The sequence below is a fragment of the Camarhynchus parvulus genome, chromosome 3 (genome assembly GCF_901933205.1).
Source record: "Camarhynchus parvulus chromosome 3, STF_HiC, whole genome shotgun sequence".
In the NCBI taxonomy this organism is placed as follows: Eukaryota; Metazoa; Chordata; class Aves; order Passeriformes; family Thraupidae; genus Camarhynchus; species Camarhynchus parvulus.
The window spans coordinates 9,733,066-9,749,385 of record NC_044573.1 but is presented as its reverse complement, the minus strand read 5'-3'; the positions used below and the strand labels follow the sequence as shown (position 1 = coordinate 9,749,385).

The 16,320-nt window shown below is 49.9% G+C and overlaps 1 protein-coding gene across 1 annotated transcript; it reads right to left on the bottom strand.

Annotated features, from left to right (window-relative positions):
• Positions 1–2,428: 2,428 nt before the first annotated feature.
• On the bottom strand, positions 2,429–13,990 carry DSTN (destrin, actin depolymerizing factor). Its single transcript, XM_030944987.1, has 4 exons — positions 13,780–13,990; positions 5,150–5,457; positions 4,833–4,909; positions 2,429–3,786 (listed from the first exon to the last, which is right to left on the bottom strand). The coding sequence occupies exons 1-4, from the start codon at positions 13,780–13,782 to the stop codon at positions 3,677–3,679; spliced, it is 498 nt and encodes a 165-aa protein (XP_030800847.1). The 5' UTR covers positions 13,783–13,990; the 3' UTR covers positions 2,429–3,676.
• Positions 13,991–16,320: the final 2,330 nt, after the last annotated feature.

Below are 16,320 nucleotides of genomic sequence, written 5' to 3'. Positions count from 1 at the left end.
ACAGCAGAGACCCAGCCTCCCTCAGAAGCAGTGACAGAGGCAGCACAGCCGGGGCAGGAAGGGCAGTCCGTGCTCTGTGCACCACGGAGCAGGCTGGCTCCAGTGGGGGCTGTCCCAGTGTCCTCAGCCCCAGGGCACACAGTGCCCTGCTGGCACACAACACCCAGCTGCCTGTTTTAGGAACACAGAGAGGAGGACTGCTCTTGTGAAGCAAAGCTGAAATAAAAGAACTCTTTTTGGGGAAAGACATTCATTGGACTTTCTTACACCTGGAACAGTACTGTTGCCATGTTTTAATTCCCTTGGCACCTTGATGGAAGGGGAAGGACATCCTGAGGGGCCAGAGAAAGCCTCACCTTGCCCAAGAGCACACGGAGCTGAGGCCTGGCCAGCCCCTTTCCCTCCAGCTGGTGGGATTTGGGATTTTGCCATGTGCCCACCCAGAGTCACCTCCTTTTCTCCAGGAGAGCCACCCAGGCTTGGTGCTTGTCAGCCCATGACTCAGAGCAGCCCCAGCACTGCAGGCAGGTACCTTCATTGATAAAGATCAACAAGTTGCTCAGCTGGAGTGACTTGGAATAAGAACACTGGATCCTTCTGCTGATTCAGCCATGCCTGGAATTCTCTTTCAGCCTGGGTACCTGGGCTTATCAAGGCACAGTTGCAGAGACTCAATTTAACCCTCCTTGTAAATTACATTTACACTGCCTGCTGTTTACTCTTAGGCTTGAATTATCAGTCTCCATTTCCTGTTCTCAGCTTCTCACGGGACAAATGACCAAAAATGGCTTTTGCGAAACCATTGCCTGCACGTGTACTTCAAAATGTTCACACTACCTCAGCAAGTGTGACTGAGCTGCCTCCCTCACCTCCTTCACCTTTTCCTTCGTGTGCCCCTGTTAGGCAGTGATTTCTCCCACCAGCAACCAGCCAAGTTATAGGAAGCATTCATGTTGTCTCTCCCTTCTTGTCTTGCCTTTTCAGAAGGTCTGGGTGATTTGGGAGAAATCTTAAAAACAGTCACAAGTTTCCTCCCCTTGAAAAGCAGAGCAATCCTGAGAGAGGAAGTTTGGCCACAAACCCCACGATGTGGACAAGCCCACAGCACTGCAGCTCTGAGGATGACGAGTTAGTTCTGGAGCACAAGGATCCCTTTGGGACTTCTTGTGAGGGTCCTAAAAGCTCTCCAATGGGCTGAAGCAATAGCACCACACCCAGCCAAGGCTCAAAGTGTCACCTCTTATCACTCACTTCTGGGACTAAGGTACTTTGAACCCAAGTCCCTGATCCAAGGGCTTTCACACTGTGGGAAATGCTCTCCTACCTTACAGGTCTGACATCCTTCCTCTTTTGCAGTGTCTCCTGCTCCATTTTGTGACCAAGGAAGGAAATCCCAGGCAGAAGTGCCCACAGCATCACCTGGGCTAGACAAAGATGCCTGCAGCCTGGAGGCACCAGCTATCAGCTGGATCTTGGCTAGGAGGTGCCTGTTTGTCAGGCAGCACCACTCCCAGTGTGTCACAGTGGTTTCCTTATCTCCAGGTGGACTTTGGACAGGGATCAGAACTGCAGACACCTGGGCAAGGAGGAGCTGTTTATGGGGATCATTACCCACTTGGGTGAGGCCCCAGTTGACTGAAAGACAGGATGGAAGCCCCAGCAGAATCCAGGCCAGTTTGCTTCGCTCAGAATCAGGAAGCTGCACTCCAGTGGGTCCCTTTGCATCAGAGAACCTTGTGCTCCCAGCCCTGTGACCCGTGTGGGTGCCAAGTCAGAGCAGTCACCCAATGCCTGTCTTTAATGAAGGGTTTTACCCACTCAGCCTGGCCAGAGAGGGCACATGCTGAGTTAGGTAATGGCCCATTATTTCCCTGGGCCCCAGACACAGCACACAGCTGGCACTGCTCTGCCAGGAGCTGAGGGGACACCACAGCTTTCTGTCCCTGCACAGCTGGGAACAGCTCAGGGAGCAAGGGCCATCCTGTGACTGCCCTGGCTCCATGGGCCTGGCCAGAGAAAGCTCCCTCAGTCCTCATGGGACAGACAGTGCACAACACCCAGCACATGGCTGGGCTCCTGGGCTCAGACTGCAAACAGGGAATGGCTCCCAGGACAGCCCCAGCCAACGGGAATTTGGGCCCAAAGCCTAAAGGCAGAGAGAGGTTTGGGAGCTGGAGCCTGCAGCAAGCAGGGGGATGCAGAGCCAAAGGGGAGAACACACTGCAGAGACAAAGCTGCTTTCCCCCAGATCCCTCCAGCTTCACCAGCTCTTTCTTCCAGCCTGTTTCCCCCACTCCTGCTCCCAGAGCAGAGCAGGGCAGTCGCTGCAGAAGGCACAGCAGCTCCCTAAGTGCTTACCCAGAGCCAGCAGAGCCAGCCCCCTGCAGGAGGGCTGATCCCGAGGCTGGAGAGCAATCAGGCACTGACCCAGGGGAGGGAAAGCCCATTTATTTAGGCTGTTCAAATTTGGCACGCACAGAACATATCACAGTAATGCACTGGAGGCTAAGGGTTTTGGTTTTTTTTTTCTTTTTCTCTACAGACATACAAGAAAACTCTATGCAACTCCCATGTACACATTACACAAAGGAAACAGCTTTAATCAACCACTGATGAAACATGGAAGCTTTTAAGATCTCTGTAGCTGGCACAGGAATGTTCTCTACCCCCCATACAAAAGGCATTTCAGGTCAAACTTTCTAGTAGGTGATATTTCCATGCATTTCTACAGAATTAAAGAAGCTAACAGACAAAAAGCCCAGATCAAGCCATATTAGTCAGGCTGATTGGTTCTACTAAGTTAAATCAATAGTAATTATGGACAAATGGACCAAGTGACCAAGGACTGGGGCTGAAAATACCATTTTTAAAAGTTGTGGTTCCTTTTCATTTTACTACCTATAACTGGAGAGCTCTGATCTAAGAATCTGCATTTATAAAAGCCTCAGAAGCATCTGATCCACTAGTAAGTGTATATTAGAGAAAGGTAGTTCTAAATTAAACTGTGTCAACAGAAAAAGCAATTTCTATAGAATCACTCAGGAGGAAAGAGACCTCAAGACACTTTATAACAAGAAAATTGAACCTACAGAACAAGTGAACCTTTAAATATTATTACTGCACTGTGAGTTTACAAGAGAGTGGATTAGGACTACTTCTCCAGAAAAAGTGTGTCTGTTTTATGTCTAGCTTCATAATTAGGCTTTTTTAGTACAGCTCTGCAACTGGCAAGCACGAAGAATTTAACCCAGTTTGGTGCTCACAGGTTGCTTCAGCTGAAGTTAAACTACAGGTTTTAAGTTTTGTCTTAAATGGTTACAGGGGAAAGTTTTTGAATTTTGCTTGTTGCTATTTGGAAAAGCAAGAACAGGAACCAGATCATTCTCACCTCTCCACCTTTCATGATACACTGCTCCAATTTTTAGAGACCTTTAGTGTTAATCCACTGGGGACAGTACTGGGCTGGACAACCAATGCAAATATTAATACACCAAGATAAATCCTTAATTTGATTTATTTAGGGTCATTTGTACATACGAGCTACATCTCCAAAATCTACTTTTTTCTACAAGACAGCTTCCCTACTGTTAGTGAAACCCTTGCCTAGAATGTTTGCTTTATATAACTGATCTATTAAAACATGGAATGCTTGTAGAGTTGTGGCACTGTATGACATCTACACGGGACTTCCTTCAAAAGCTACGACTAGGGAGCCTCCTAGCTTCTCAGCAATGCAAGCTCGGTTCAGGTCCTCTGGCCCATTTGCTTGGCATTCATGCTTTATGCCTAAAAAAAGAGGCAAAACACTCAATAATGCAGTATTTCAACATGCTGGTAAGCAATCAAAGAAACATACCTGGTAGTAATATTAGAAGAAGCAATCCAGTCACTCAAGCAGACAAGTCCTGCCTTAGCTTAGGGAATTTGATGGTTTTTCCCTGCCTCGTCCCAGGAGACATCTGGCTGCACACCAAATGTCACTGAAGGGACACGAAGGCAGAAATCTGTCACTAGCTCAGTGCTCAGGCTGCTGGCCTTTCATAGCAGGCTCTTAGAGCAAATCCCTCATTTCTTGTGCTGCCCTGGATACAGCAGGGGAGGGAGCTCCAGGCAAGCACATGGAGAGGGCTCGCTCAGCTCCCGCTGCCTCTGCAGGGGTGGCTGAAAGCATCACCCTGCAAACCTGAGAGCTGGGCGACCCAACCAACAGTGCTTGCTTTTCCTTTTTAGGGCTGGAGAGGCCAACCCATGTCTGCCTTGTATGGTGGAAAACAGAATTTCCTTGGGATTTCTTTTTCTCAGCACACAACAGTTTCCCATGGCAGTTCCAGTCCCTGGAAGGCTGGCACTGCTGCACAAAGATCCTGTCAGTCTTGCACAGTGCACGATCTTGGCCCAGTGCAGCCTGAGGAGATCAAGAGTGCTACCTGGCTATCAGCCAAACTGGCTTACTACAGCATAGTAAGTTTATGAGTCTGCATTTGAACAGACACAGGGATGGAAGTGCTCTGCCACTGAGGCAGCTCTGCACAAAACACAGCCAGGGTTGTGTTATGAATCTTATGGTTTCTAGCCTGTATGGTGCCATGTGCTGCTCCATATGGTCCATCACACATTGCAAAACCTACTCTTGTCCTGAGCACTGTCCTAGTGCCTCTGAAACTTTGTCAGATAATGTAAATTTGTGCTAGAGCTCATTTTAGCTCTGTCACATGACACTTCACTTCTCACTAGTATCTCAAAAAAACAACAACAAAAAACCCCCCCCAATTCAGCCTTCCTGTGTACTCCAGGGACACAGCAGAGTTAGGAACATTAGTTACATTACGTACCTTGAAACTTCTTTTTGATTGCATCCTTGGAGCTTGCGTAGATCATCTTACTTTTGAGAGGTGCTTGTTCTGGTGCCCTAGGGGAGACACCACAGACAGTGAACTTAGTGACACTGATTACCCACCCCAGACAGAAGCTGTATCCTACCCAGCATGGACAACTGGAACATCTCATGGCTCCAGAATACAGGCATCAGGCTGCCCAGCTCACTTTAAGCCTGCCATTTTCCCAGTGTGGGCAATACAAACACTCAGAGACCTCACCCACAGAGCCTGGACTGCATGCTAGGAATGAGAGAGTTGGGAAGGTGGCTTACCACAAGAAAAACATCAGCTCTTCTTTTTTGGATTCCTTGGTCTCGAAGCTTGCATCATACAAGGCATAGCGGCAATCCTTCTCGGGAAGCATCTGCACAAAGTGCTTGAAAGGGTCGGTGACTGTCACTCCGACGTCTCCCACCAGAATCTCTTTGCCTTCCTCCACAATAATGCACTTTTTGTCTGGACTGAGGCAGAAGATGACAGCCTTCTTCCTCTTCTTGATCTCCTCCGGCGTGGAGCACTTCCGCACTTTCATGTCGTAGAAGATACGGCACACCTCATCGGCCACTTGTACTCCGGAGGCCTGCAGAGACCACAGCAAACACCTTCAGGCCCTGCACCCCTCCTTTTCCCAGCTACAACATGGCACTGCCTTGCATCCAAGGCTAGGAGACAATAGATTCTTGCAATAGTCACTGCAGCCCCTCTTTTCCAAAGCCAAGTAAAGAATCTGGAGTCTGGCTGCTGCCCACAGCTGCCTGCCAACCCAAAAACGATTCCAAAGAAGGCACAATCCCACTTCCACCATTGGAACACTGTTTTGGGGGAGTTTTACAGGCATGCCAACCCCTTGTTCTCTGAGATTCAGTAGTGGCAGATCCTTTGGCATTACAGCAGCTTAATTTTCTTCCCCGTTTCAGGCTGGCTGGACAAGCCCACAAGGATCTTCTGTTCAAAGTTTCCCAGCCATTTCCAGCATGCTTGTTAGGAGCTTTAGGAGCAGAGGTAAAACTGGCCAAATTCCACACTTGTCACATGGACTTAGTTTAGAGATCAAGGGAAATGTAGTGGGGTACTGGGATTGCAGTGGTAGCTTTCACCTGAACAAACCAACTTTGGGAAGTTGCTCTGAATTCAGTATTTCAAACAGAGAATTCGCAAGTCTTAACAGTTAAAGTCTGTTCTTCTCAGCACCTACTCCAGCAGTTTTTAAAGCAAGCTCAACCCTTCTCAACATTTCTCCCCCACCTTGGAGTCAGCTGGGAAATTGTAGTGAGTGGTATCGTGTTCCCCTGTGTAAGCTGGAACAAGAGGTGCACATGCAGCATTATCAATCTGATGTTAAAAGCAGCTGCACCGAATAAAGAGGACAAGACCTAGCAAGAATGACAAAAGGCTGAACTGCATTTTCAGTCTGATGCTTTTCTGGGAATGAGACAGAAAAAAAAAAGTGGGAAGTAGAAGCATTTACATTTGAGTTTTGTTCTCAGACTGCACCAAGCTGGAGAGTTTAAAGGCAGCTGTGCAAGAGTGAATATTGCAAATGTGGGAAGCCAGCAGGCACTGATGGAAGGACATCACGGCCAGAGCAGTAAAGACCAAATTGAAGCCTGTCCAGTACTGAACAACTCTATCTGTTCAAAATGCTACACACAGTATAAACAATGAGATTCCTTTAGAATCCTGCTTCCTCCCTCACTGCTTTTGTGTCCTCCACATTCAAATGACATTACTCATATCCATCTATCAGAAGGAAAACTGCCTTCCTCCCTCTGTGCAAACCACGACACGTCACTGCTGCGAGCACAGTCAGCAGCACCAACAGTCGGGTACAGCAGCAGGTGAGACACACAACTCAAAAAGGATAAAGGCTGCTCTTCATTTTTTAAAATTTATCTTCAGCTTCAAAATGTGAGCTCAAGGGATTTTGCATTTTGAAGGAACAGCAGAGTTCAGCTGCAAAACCAGGGGGACAGGGGTGCAGTGCTCAGGCTGTCCTTGAGAGATGGTTATGGAATGGACACCTACTTTAATGTGTGGGGGTTTTTTAAAGCCTTGACCAGTGCCTATCACAGAGGACCCCAGATAAGCCCAGATTCTCCTCTTTCTTCCAACATCCCTCCTCCTGTAACTTGGGGTGGCTGGCACAGCCAGCTAACCCAGTGAGGAGAGGTGGCACAGCTGGCAGAATCTATTGCCATGGAGTTTGGTATCTAGAGCTCCCAAGTGCTGGTCACGGAAAACCAGGACAATCTCATACACCAGCAATCTGAGACAGCTTTTCTTTAGGGTGGAGAGCAGTGCTTTCTCAGGGTTTACCTAAATACAATGGACCTCCCTCTATATTTACAATGCATGCTCCGTCTGTAAGTGGTAACCTAGGCAGAATCGCTTGCACTTACTTTGGGACAGGAGAACAGCAATTCAGTCACTGTGCCTCAGCTGTGTGGCAGGCAGCCATCCTCCTGCATATCACCAATAAGGTGAGGAAAATACATGGAGAAAGCCTATTTCAGGACAAATTCAAGCTACAGTGCAAACATGGACTGAAAGTGACTCATTCTGGCGTCACCTCCTCCATACAGAGAGGCTGCCACTTTGTCAGAGTGTGACTGAGAGCTAATGAGGAATAAAGGTCTTCTCCTGTCCCTGTGCTTGGTGTGGGCAAGAGCCTCTTTGGGAAGACTCAAAATAACCTAATAAAGCAAACAGTGCAGCAACTGCAGCTATTTCATCATTCACTAAGGACAGTGAATTCAAAAGAAGCCTTTCCCCCTCCCCAGGGTTTATTTTCTAAGTAATAGTACCTTAGTGGCTGGCAATGGGTGGCAAGACTCTGGTTTAGTCATAAAGCCCCCCAAGGTTCTTAGAAAATGCACAGAAAGTCTGCACTGCCATGTAAATGAGGCTATTTATAATGAAAAAGCAGTACATGTCACCTACCTCTACCTTTGATAATTCTTAAGCTTTGCTTAAACACTACAACAAATAATTCCTTTGCACCAAGTCATGTTAACTTTGAAAGCACAAGTTAATGCTCAGCTTAGGGCCAGAAGCAGCAGCAATAGAGCTGCAGATTGATGCAAACTGTGCAGTCATGTGCATTTGCTTGTGCTACTACACAGCCAGAAACATGTCTCCAAGTCAGGAGACAAGTTGTTTCTTTAAAAAGAAACTGAACACTGCTGGCAAGTCAGTTCAGATTCCAAAAATGTAGAAAGTATTTAGTCTGGAAACTCAAAATTCACTGCAAAACTTCAGCTGATAACTGGGTCTGACCAGAAACTGAAGGGACAATAGTGACAACTGGATTTTTTAGCTTTCCAAAGCAAAAGGCTGTTAGTAGCTGGTGCTACTCCTTTTCACAGCTGCTGTAGAACCCCTGGATTCATCACACCAGCTGACATTAGCAGCCATTGTGTTGCCAGGGACAATGCAGATTTGTTCCATCTGAGAACACCCTATAGCTGTGTTACAGTATGGGCTGAGATGAGACAGTGCAACAAACCAATTCCCTCTGAAAACAGGATCTGCTGTCGTGACTGCAGGGCTCCCCCTTCAACCCTGGGCCTGCACCAGCCACAATGGCCTCACAAACATACTTAAAAAGGAAAAAACTCGAACCCCAGGCAGCTTTTGTTTTAAGGTAGCTGCAACCACTCTGTGTAGAACAGCAACAGGATGACTGCTAAGAGCACTGGAACAAGGAGAAATTCCAGACTTTAAAAACGTGTCCTCAAGTGACATTTTAACCTCGTGTCTGCTGCCTTGTCCAGAAGAAGAGCTGGTGAGAAGCCTCCACCCTCCCAGTAATGACAGAGTAAACACTTGTTAGTCTAGATTTTCCCTCTTTGGCCAGATATGGCTCTGCTCAGAGGATTCAGTACAGCACAGTGGTTATTATTTTGTGCATTGTGGCTTGAATGCTGTAGAGCCCCAGCAGCCAGCCTGGTTCTGTTCCTTTTCCAGGATGGAAGCAGTTATCCAGCTCTGGAATGGCACATGGGGGCTGGTTCAGTGAGCAGCACATACTGCAGGCACTCGTGGGATCCACGACCATCAGCCAGCTGGTGACATTTCACTGTAGGGGACAGACCCTTCATTGCAACAAGGCAGCAGCAAGCAGGCAAGCCACCTAATTACCAGATGGGAAAATCATCCCAGGACGGCACATTCAGGGAGACATTCAGGAAAGAAGAGGCAGAACAAGTTTCTCTGAGGCAATCAGCACAACTGATTTGTCCCCCAGCACCACCACGCAGATGCTGCAGACACAGCACATGCTGGGGGCTGAGCCCCTCACCCATTATCCCGTGGCACTGTCCCCACTGGATGTCACCTGAGGCAGAGACTGCATCCACTGCCTTGTCAGCAGGCTCTGCAGGAACACAGCAGCTCTTGTTCAGAGCCTCGCTCTGCCTGAAGTGCAGAGCTCTGCACAAGTGCTGGGAGAGAGAGCACAATGCCCTCCCTCCACCAGGCAGCCCAAAGAGGGAGCCTTGTGTCCAGCCAGCTTCCACTGCAGGAACCAGACCCAGCTGCCTCCGCTAAGAGCTCCCAGCATTTTGCCTCCATTGCCAAGTAGCCAAACTCAAATTTAATCTAAACTGGGGAAGACTGAAGAATAGCCCAAAGCTTTCTCAAAAAAATCCCCACATACAGAAAAGGCATTTCAGGAGAGACATGCCAGACATCTGATAAACTGGATTCACAGCAAGCCTGCATTAAAACACAACTCTGACACAATGAAATTCTACATCTCTTTTGTTAGGAAGTGAATACTGTGGGCACCAGTATTTTTCTTGAATACTTAAAATATTTTACCCAAGAAGAGTCTTTGTTTTCCTCAACTCTAAGACAGCTAAGACCTTAAATGAATGATTTAGTTTGCCTCAAGACAAGTTTGAAGGACTAAATTTAAGTCTTGAGAATTTCAGACTGTTGGTTTTCTCTCCTGTGATTAGAGCCCAAGAACTCTCCACAGTGGTGCCTGGGCATGCATTATCTCCAGAGACATTCCAAGATACAGCTCTTGACTTGTTTTGTCTGGGAACCACTCACAAACATTGTACACATCAGGGTGAACTATCCACAGCTACTCAAGTGGAAACTTTTGCTTCTTGGAAAAGTATCATCAATTTTTTCCAGAATCTGACACCAAGAATGTATTAAAGCACGCCTTGTTTAATTGCAAGGGCAGATGTGAGAACACTGTGCTCCCATGTTTGCTGGTCACATTATTGGCATGTATCTGGTTCTTAGTTTCTTCAGCAAACCCTGTTTCCCTCATGCCTGGCTTACCCTCCCTCCTATCTACCTCTGAAATTCCCTGCCACTGCCAGAGCTGCCTGTGCAGCCATGTGGCATTTCCCTCTGACTCACTCATGTGTCATAGTACATCTCTGCAATAAATACTTTTTCAATTAAACCTATTTCCACCCAACTGGACCGGGACAGCACCCTTCAGGGACAGAGCTGTCCCCTGCCACACAGTGCAATCTCCTGGGCCATCAGCAGCAGCTTGAGGGGAAAACTAAGCCAAGGTAGTTGTGGGAGCACTTAGGGAGAGTAACAGCCTGGCTGAAAGAAAGTTTTGCCAAATCAGACCTCTGGAAAGGTGTCACCACGTAAGGCCAACAAGCCAACTGAAAATGTAGGCAGTCAAAACCATAAAGATATTAAATACTGCTTGGCTTCCATTCTGTTATCTGAGCACTCAAGAAAACACATCTGACGTTAACATCCCCCCTTACTGAGCAGGAAAGGCAGCAGTGCAAGGAGGAAATGCAAGGAGGAGCTACTTTAACTTCATCCCAGAGACCAGCAACAGTGTGGGAACACCAGCGACTTCAGGAGTCTGGGAAAGCCCACATTCCCTGCTTACCTACAGCTGGACAGAGAGACACCTCCATTTACAGGGGACAGCCTGTACATCTGAAAGGCCAAGATTTCAACTCGGATCTGAAGCCTGACAGGAAACAGAACTAGCAGCCTTTTACTGCTGTTGTATAAGAGGCCATTATTTGCACACCATAAACCAGCAAGAAGTACAGAGTCATCTGCATATCACTTGTAGAAAGATCTTGCCAGCTAGACTCAAATTTTTATTTTGCATTATTTGGTCTCTTTTGGCAGGGGGAAGGTGTGCAGGAAAGAAGTGAAACTCTATTCAGCTTTTATTTCCTGCCCCAACCCCCAAGAAGAAAGGTTATTGACAAGATGAGATGAGTATAAAAACAATTATTTTTAAAAAAACCAAAAACGATCCTTTGAATTCCTGAAAGTCATTTCTTCAGCTTTTAGCCAAAGAGGAAATTATCTCCTTCTCTGAGCCACCACAAAGTTCACTCCCAATTTAATTATCAAGGTAGACAGAACAAGCAATACCCACAAAAGGCAATCCCAGCAACAGTACTGAAAAACAGGAACTGCAGTGGCCAGTAGCAGCAGGGCAGAAGAAATATAAGTTTTTAAGGTAATGCAGGTGGAAGCTGGTGTGTAACAGGACTCTTGCAGAAAATCAAAGCTTCTCAGGAACACATTCAGCACACAAATCAGCTGTTATGAGCCTAAATGCCTATAAGAATTTTCTTGTGGTCCTCCAGGCACCTACAGCAACCTAAAGCTTAAATGCCACCCTCAAAATGAGGCTTTGAAGGGCAGCTCTGGGCATCCCTGATACTTTTTAGTGAGGGACCCTCCTCTCCCGAGGAGAGTGCTGTGGATACAGAACAACCAGGTGAGGAAAAGGCCAAGAACAGCTTCACAAGCACGTCCTGGTTGTAGTCAGGCACTCTCACACAGGATTGCTTAGGTCAGCCCGTGCACCCAGCAGGAGCCTCTTGACAGTGATTCTGCCAAGGCGAGTAGGAACATGCCAGACATCAGCAGCACCGATTGTCATGAGGCTGTTATCTTGTATATGAGGCATATGTACCTTGTAATTACACAGATCTGGGAATAGCACTGACTAACAACCAAGAAAAATCATTTGCACGGTACCCCAAAGACCTTGGACTCATTTAATCCAGTAGCAAAGAAACTGAACATTGTGGCAAGGCACAAAAGCTGGAAATCCAAGCTCTTTTGATAGCAAAGGATGCCCTCCTGCTGGCACTACCACACTTTGCCAGAAGGCCTCCACTCTGCCCAAAACCAAGTTCGTTTGCAGCCTCTCAAAAAAGCCAACCTAAACCCTGTTGCAAAAAGGAGATCACTATGAGAAATAGTAGTTTTGACTGACTTGGGAATTCCCTGGTTGCAAAGCAAGATGAAGCCTGACACGCTGAGTAGTCACACTTAACTAGGTTTGCATACTGCAGAGGTGGTAGCTGGCTTGTTGAGACAAGCCTCTTTTAAACAAGAGCTGCGAGTCTCATCAGACTTTTTAGCAGCTTCATCTGCAGCTCCCATCAGCTCTGCTCCACGCTGCAGACCAGCACAGATGCTCCAGCCTGGGTGTTGGAGAAAGCAGGGACATTACAACAGTACATCCTGTCTGCCACCCCACGGACCAAAAATTTATTTCCCGGATATACCACACGTTCAATGAACTACTGGTAAATACCAAGGGAAGGCCTCAATATTTAACACCTCTAATACAGGTAAATAACCCTGGCAAGTGTGTGTTGCTGGACAAGTGCTTGTGCATGACTCAAGCAAAAACAGGGCAGCAGTTAAAGCTGCATGAGCTAATAATTGAGGCAAATTTGCCAACCTCCATCTCCCGAGTTAAACGAGGATGCAAACTCTGAGCACGGGCAAAGCAAACAGAATGAGCCACCATGAGACTGAACACGCGTTTGGTCTATTCTGCCCCATTTATGCAAGGAGAGCCCTAACACTTTTTTCTTTTGAAAGCCAGGAAACACAAGCAAATCATTGCAGATCCTTAATACTTTTTTTGTTTCTTTGCTTCCAGCGTTATGCCTTGGATGAATGTTTTCAGCACTGTCTGGAGAAGCAAAACAAAAAACAACAACAAAAAAAAAAGAAACCCAAGTTCTTGTAGCAACTGCCTCAAAATTTCAGCTTCCTCGAGCGGCCGCTGCGACACCCTGTTTTTTACACTCAGCGATTCCCCTCCGCGGGTTCCGCTTCCCCCTTTTGTCCGCCGCCAGCGCTGCGGGCTCCGGCCGGGCCGGGCGGCGGGGGGCGGCCCTGGCAGGGCCCGCGCTGGCCCCGCGGAGCCGCCGCCGCTTTCCAGGCCAGGCCCGAAGCCCAGGGCCGTGCGAAGATGGCTCCCGCCGGGACCGAGGCGGCGGCCGCGCTTCCTCCCGAGCAGGGCAGCCCCCGGCCTCCCACCGACACGGCCCGGTGCCTTCCTGCGGGGCTGCGACCCCCTCGCTGCCAGCCAGCCCCCCGTGGGCAGCGGCGGGGCCACCGGCTCCCGGTCCCCTCCCGGCCGCGCCCTGCGGCGCGGGGAGGCGCCGCGCACAGCCCCCCCCACCACCACCCGGCCTTTTCCCGCCGCGCCCTCGCTCCTCGCCAACCCCCCCCTCCCAGGGCCGAATGGACGCGCCCGCCCCTAGCGCCTGTGCGCGACGCGGAGCGTACCATTACCTTACGGTGGGGGGGAAGACAGGGAGGGAGGACAGTTCCATCGCTTCAAGGCGGGGTGGGAGTAACCTTCCGTCGCCTCATGGCGGGATGGGGGCGGGGGGAAGGGAGGAGAACGGATCCCCCGCGTCAAGTTCAAAGGCGAACGGGAAGGACCGGGAGAAAGGGAAGGAGAAGAAAAAGGGGCGCACGATATGGCCAGGCACAGCGGCGCCGCCAGCCAGAGCGCCGGCCGGGATGCGGCGGGCGGTACCGCCGCCCCCCTCCCCCCTTTTTCCCCCAGGGATGAAGGCGGAGGCGGGAGACAGAGAAGCCAAAGGCCCGTCCGGCGGCGCGCGGTGCCTACCATGGCGTCGGTGGGGCGCGGCGGGCGGGCGGCGGAGCGCGGTGCGGCGGCGGCGGCTCCCTCGGCTGTCTGGGCGCGGCGCGGGCTCCGGCGGCAGGAAGAGAAGCTGCGAGGGCGCGAGCCGGGCGGAAGCGCTGCCGACGTCACGGCCGCCGTGCCCGGAGGAGGAGGAAGCGGTTGCTATGGCGGGAGCCCCGCGTGGCGACGCCCCGGCCCCGTGCGCACGCGCAGGCCGGGCGGGGGGCGGCAACCCCATCGGCACGCAGGGCCCCGCCCCTGAAAGTTAACCAATCACAGGGAGATATCGGCTGATTGACGTGCCAGCCGACCAATAGTGCGCGCGCCCAGCCAGATGGGCGGGGTTACCTGTTCCAAGGTGCGCCGGGTGGGGGTGCGGGGATAGTGCTGAGGGCAGAGCTGGGGGGCTCGGGGAGCCGTGAGGGACAGCGCGGGGGGCACGAGCGGGATTTGGGCTGCTGGGAGCGCGGCTGGAACCGACTGGGCCGGCTGTGAGGGCAGCGGGGGGTGGCCGGAGGGCGGGCGGGGAGCCTGCGGGAGGAGGCGGCCGCAGCAGCAGGAGCGGCGAGGGGCGGGCAGCCGGGCGGAAGTGTGGGAGTTTTTCTCTTTTTTATTTTTTTTTTCCTTTTTTTTTTTCTCCCTCCGAGGGTTTTTCACTACCTACTTTGGTGCGATCTTAGGCAGGCGGTGCTGATTGGCTCGGGCTGAGGCTGCGGCAGAGCCCGGCGCTTCCCGCCGGCACCCGCGCATCCCGGATCCCGGCACCGCTTCGTCCCCGCGGCCGGAACAACGGGCGGCTTGTCCTCGGAACAAAGGCGGCCCTGACGAAACGCTGCTGCCGAGGCCGGGGCAGCTCCGAGAAGCTGCTGCTCCGTGTTCATGGCAGCCCTGACTGGCGAAAATACTCATTCCTTAATGTTCCTGGCCGGCGAGGCTCGGGCTGCTTGTAATCAGAGTACAAAGGCATCTGCTGATGGTACAAAATGTATAGAGAGTTAGGTTTTTATCACCGAATCCTGACTGCAGTGATGTTCCCGGCTTGAGTCGATGAGCTAAAAACCCCCAGCATCAAAAGCTTATTTGTTGTGTATGTGCCTTCCTGTAAGAAGGAAACAAAAACAAGACTCGATGGCGGCGTTTTCAGGGCTGGGGTATGAGGGAACAATACTTCATTACAAATGTCATGAAGCTTCACTATTAAAGGTGTGGGCAATGCTTACACACCTTACAGTTTTCATCCATATTGCTGTTCTAGTTAAAAGGATTTAATTTTTATTTGATTTATCCCCTCTTCCGAGGCATGCTCTTTGTAGATGTTTTTAGGCTTGCTCACATGAGAGAGAAGTTGCTGAAAGACCCCATGCTGAAGATGGGGTGCATTGAAAAGTCCATCCTGTTTCATTAGGTTCTTTTGCTGGGTGACTTACTCCTGCCAGGGGTTCCTTTTTTGCAAAAGCTCTTGCATCAGATTTGTAATGAAACTAGCAAAAAGACCAGCACAACTCAGCCTTTAACTGGCCTGAGAGGATACTTCTTCCCTAGGCTGCTTTCTGATACAGTTAATCAAGTAATGCTTAAATTTGACCCCAAATCTTGACTTACTTTGGAAGTATTACCAAGAAATGAACAGGGATGTGTTTGGTTTTTTTTCTTTTTTCCATTTGAAATGTAGTTCTAAAACAAGTTCAGATAAAGTGCCTGTAGAGTAGGGAGAGCTTCAGTCCTGTCAGTAAGTTTCTCTGGACAACTTCTGGTCCTGCCTCCTTCTGTGATTGTGGCTTGCAGAGGAAATCAAGGCAGTGGTGGTCAGAGCTGCGTGGCAGTGCCACAGCAGACCTCCCTCTCTGGTGGTGGGTGGCAGAAACCTGGAGCAGCTGTGCTTTCTAATCATAACTGATATGGGTAATTGGTCTGTTACTGCTCCAGGCTTGCTCTTCGTAGATGGGTTTCACTCTGACAGGGGGGTACAGAAGTGAGACATCCTGGGGAGGAGGGGAGGAGATGATGCAAGGCCATGAGAACAGGGCTGGGGCTATTTCATGCTGTGTACTTATAAGGGCAAATGAGGTGGAACTGGCCTCTTGGCTCAGCCTGCTCTGAGAGGTGGTTTTGGAAACGTTGCAGTAGGTTGAGAAAGTATCTAACCAGTTAAAGGAAATTCAGCAGGGACAAGAACTCCTTCACCAGGAGAGTAAGAGAAAACTCTCACTTTTAACTTGCCTCATGAGAAAGATGTGCCTGCTCTGGGAAGGGCACTCACTCTCCAACCACCACAATGGCTTTTGGAAATGTTTAATTCCCCAGGAGAGCAAGCAGCATAGCCCACTGAGGAGAGGCAGGATCTGTGCACCAAAATACACAGACAAGTGTGTGGTTACGGTGGTGCCTGCCTTAGCCCAGGGCTCCACAGCCCCTGCCCCAGAGCTGCCTGCTGGGGATGAACAGTGTGTATGGCAGGCTGCATGCCAACCCTGTGCTGCTGCGTCTGCAGGGAAAGGGAGCCGGCTTCTCCAGCCCTGTGCT

Bases quoted from the DNA above. Each gene is read 5' to 3' on its own strand.
- DSTN (XM_030944987.1), bottom strand. The intron at 4,910-5,149 runs GTAAGCCACCTT...TGTCTCCCCTAG, and splicing joins GAGCTGATGTTTTTCTTGTG to GGCACCAGAACAAGCACCTC. The intron at 3,787-4,832 runs GTACGTAATGTA...CTCTTTTTTTAG, and splicing joins AATCAAAAAGAAGTTTCAAG to GCATAAAGCATGAATGCCAA.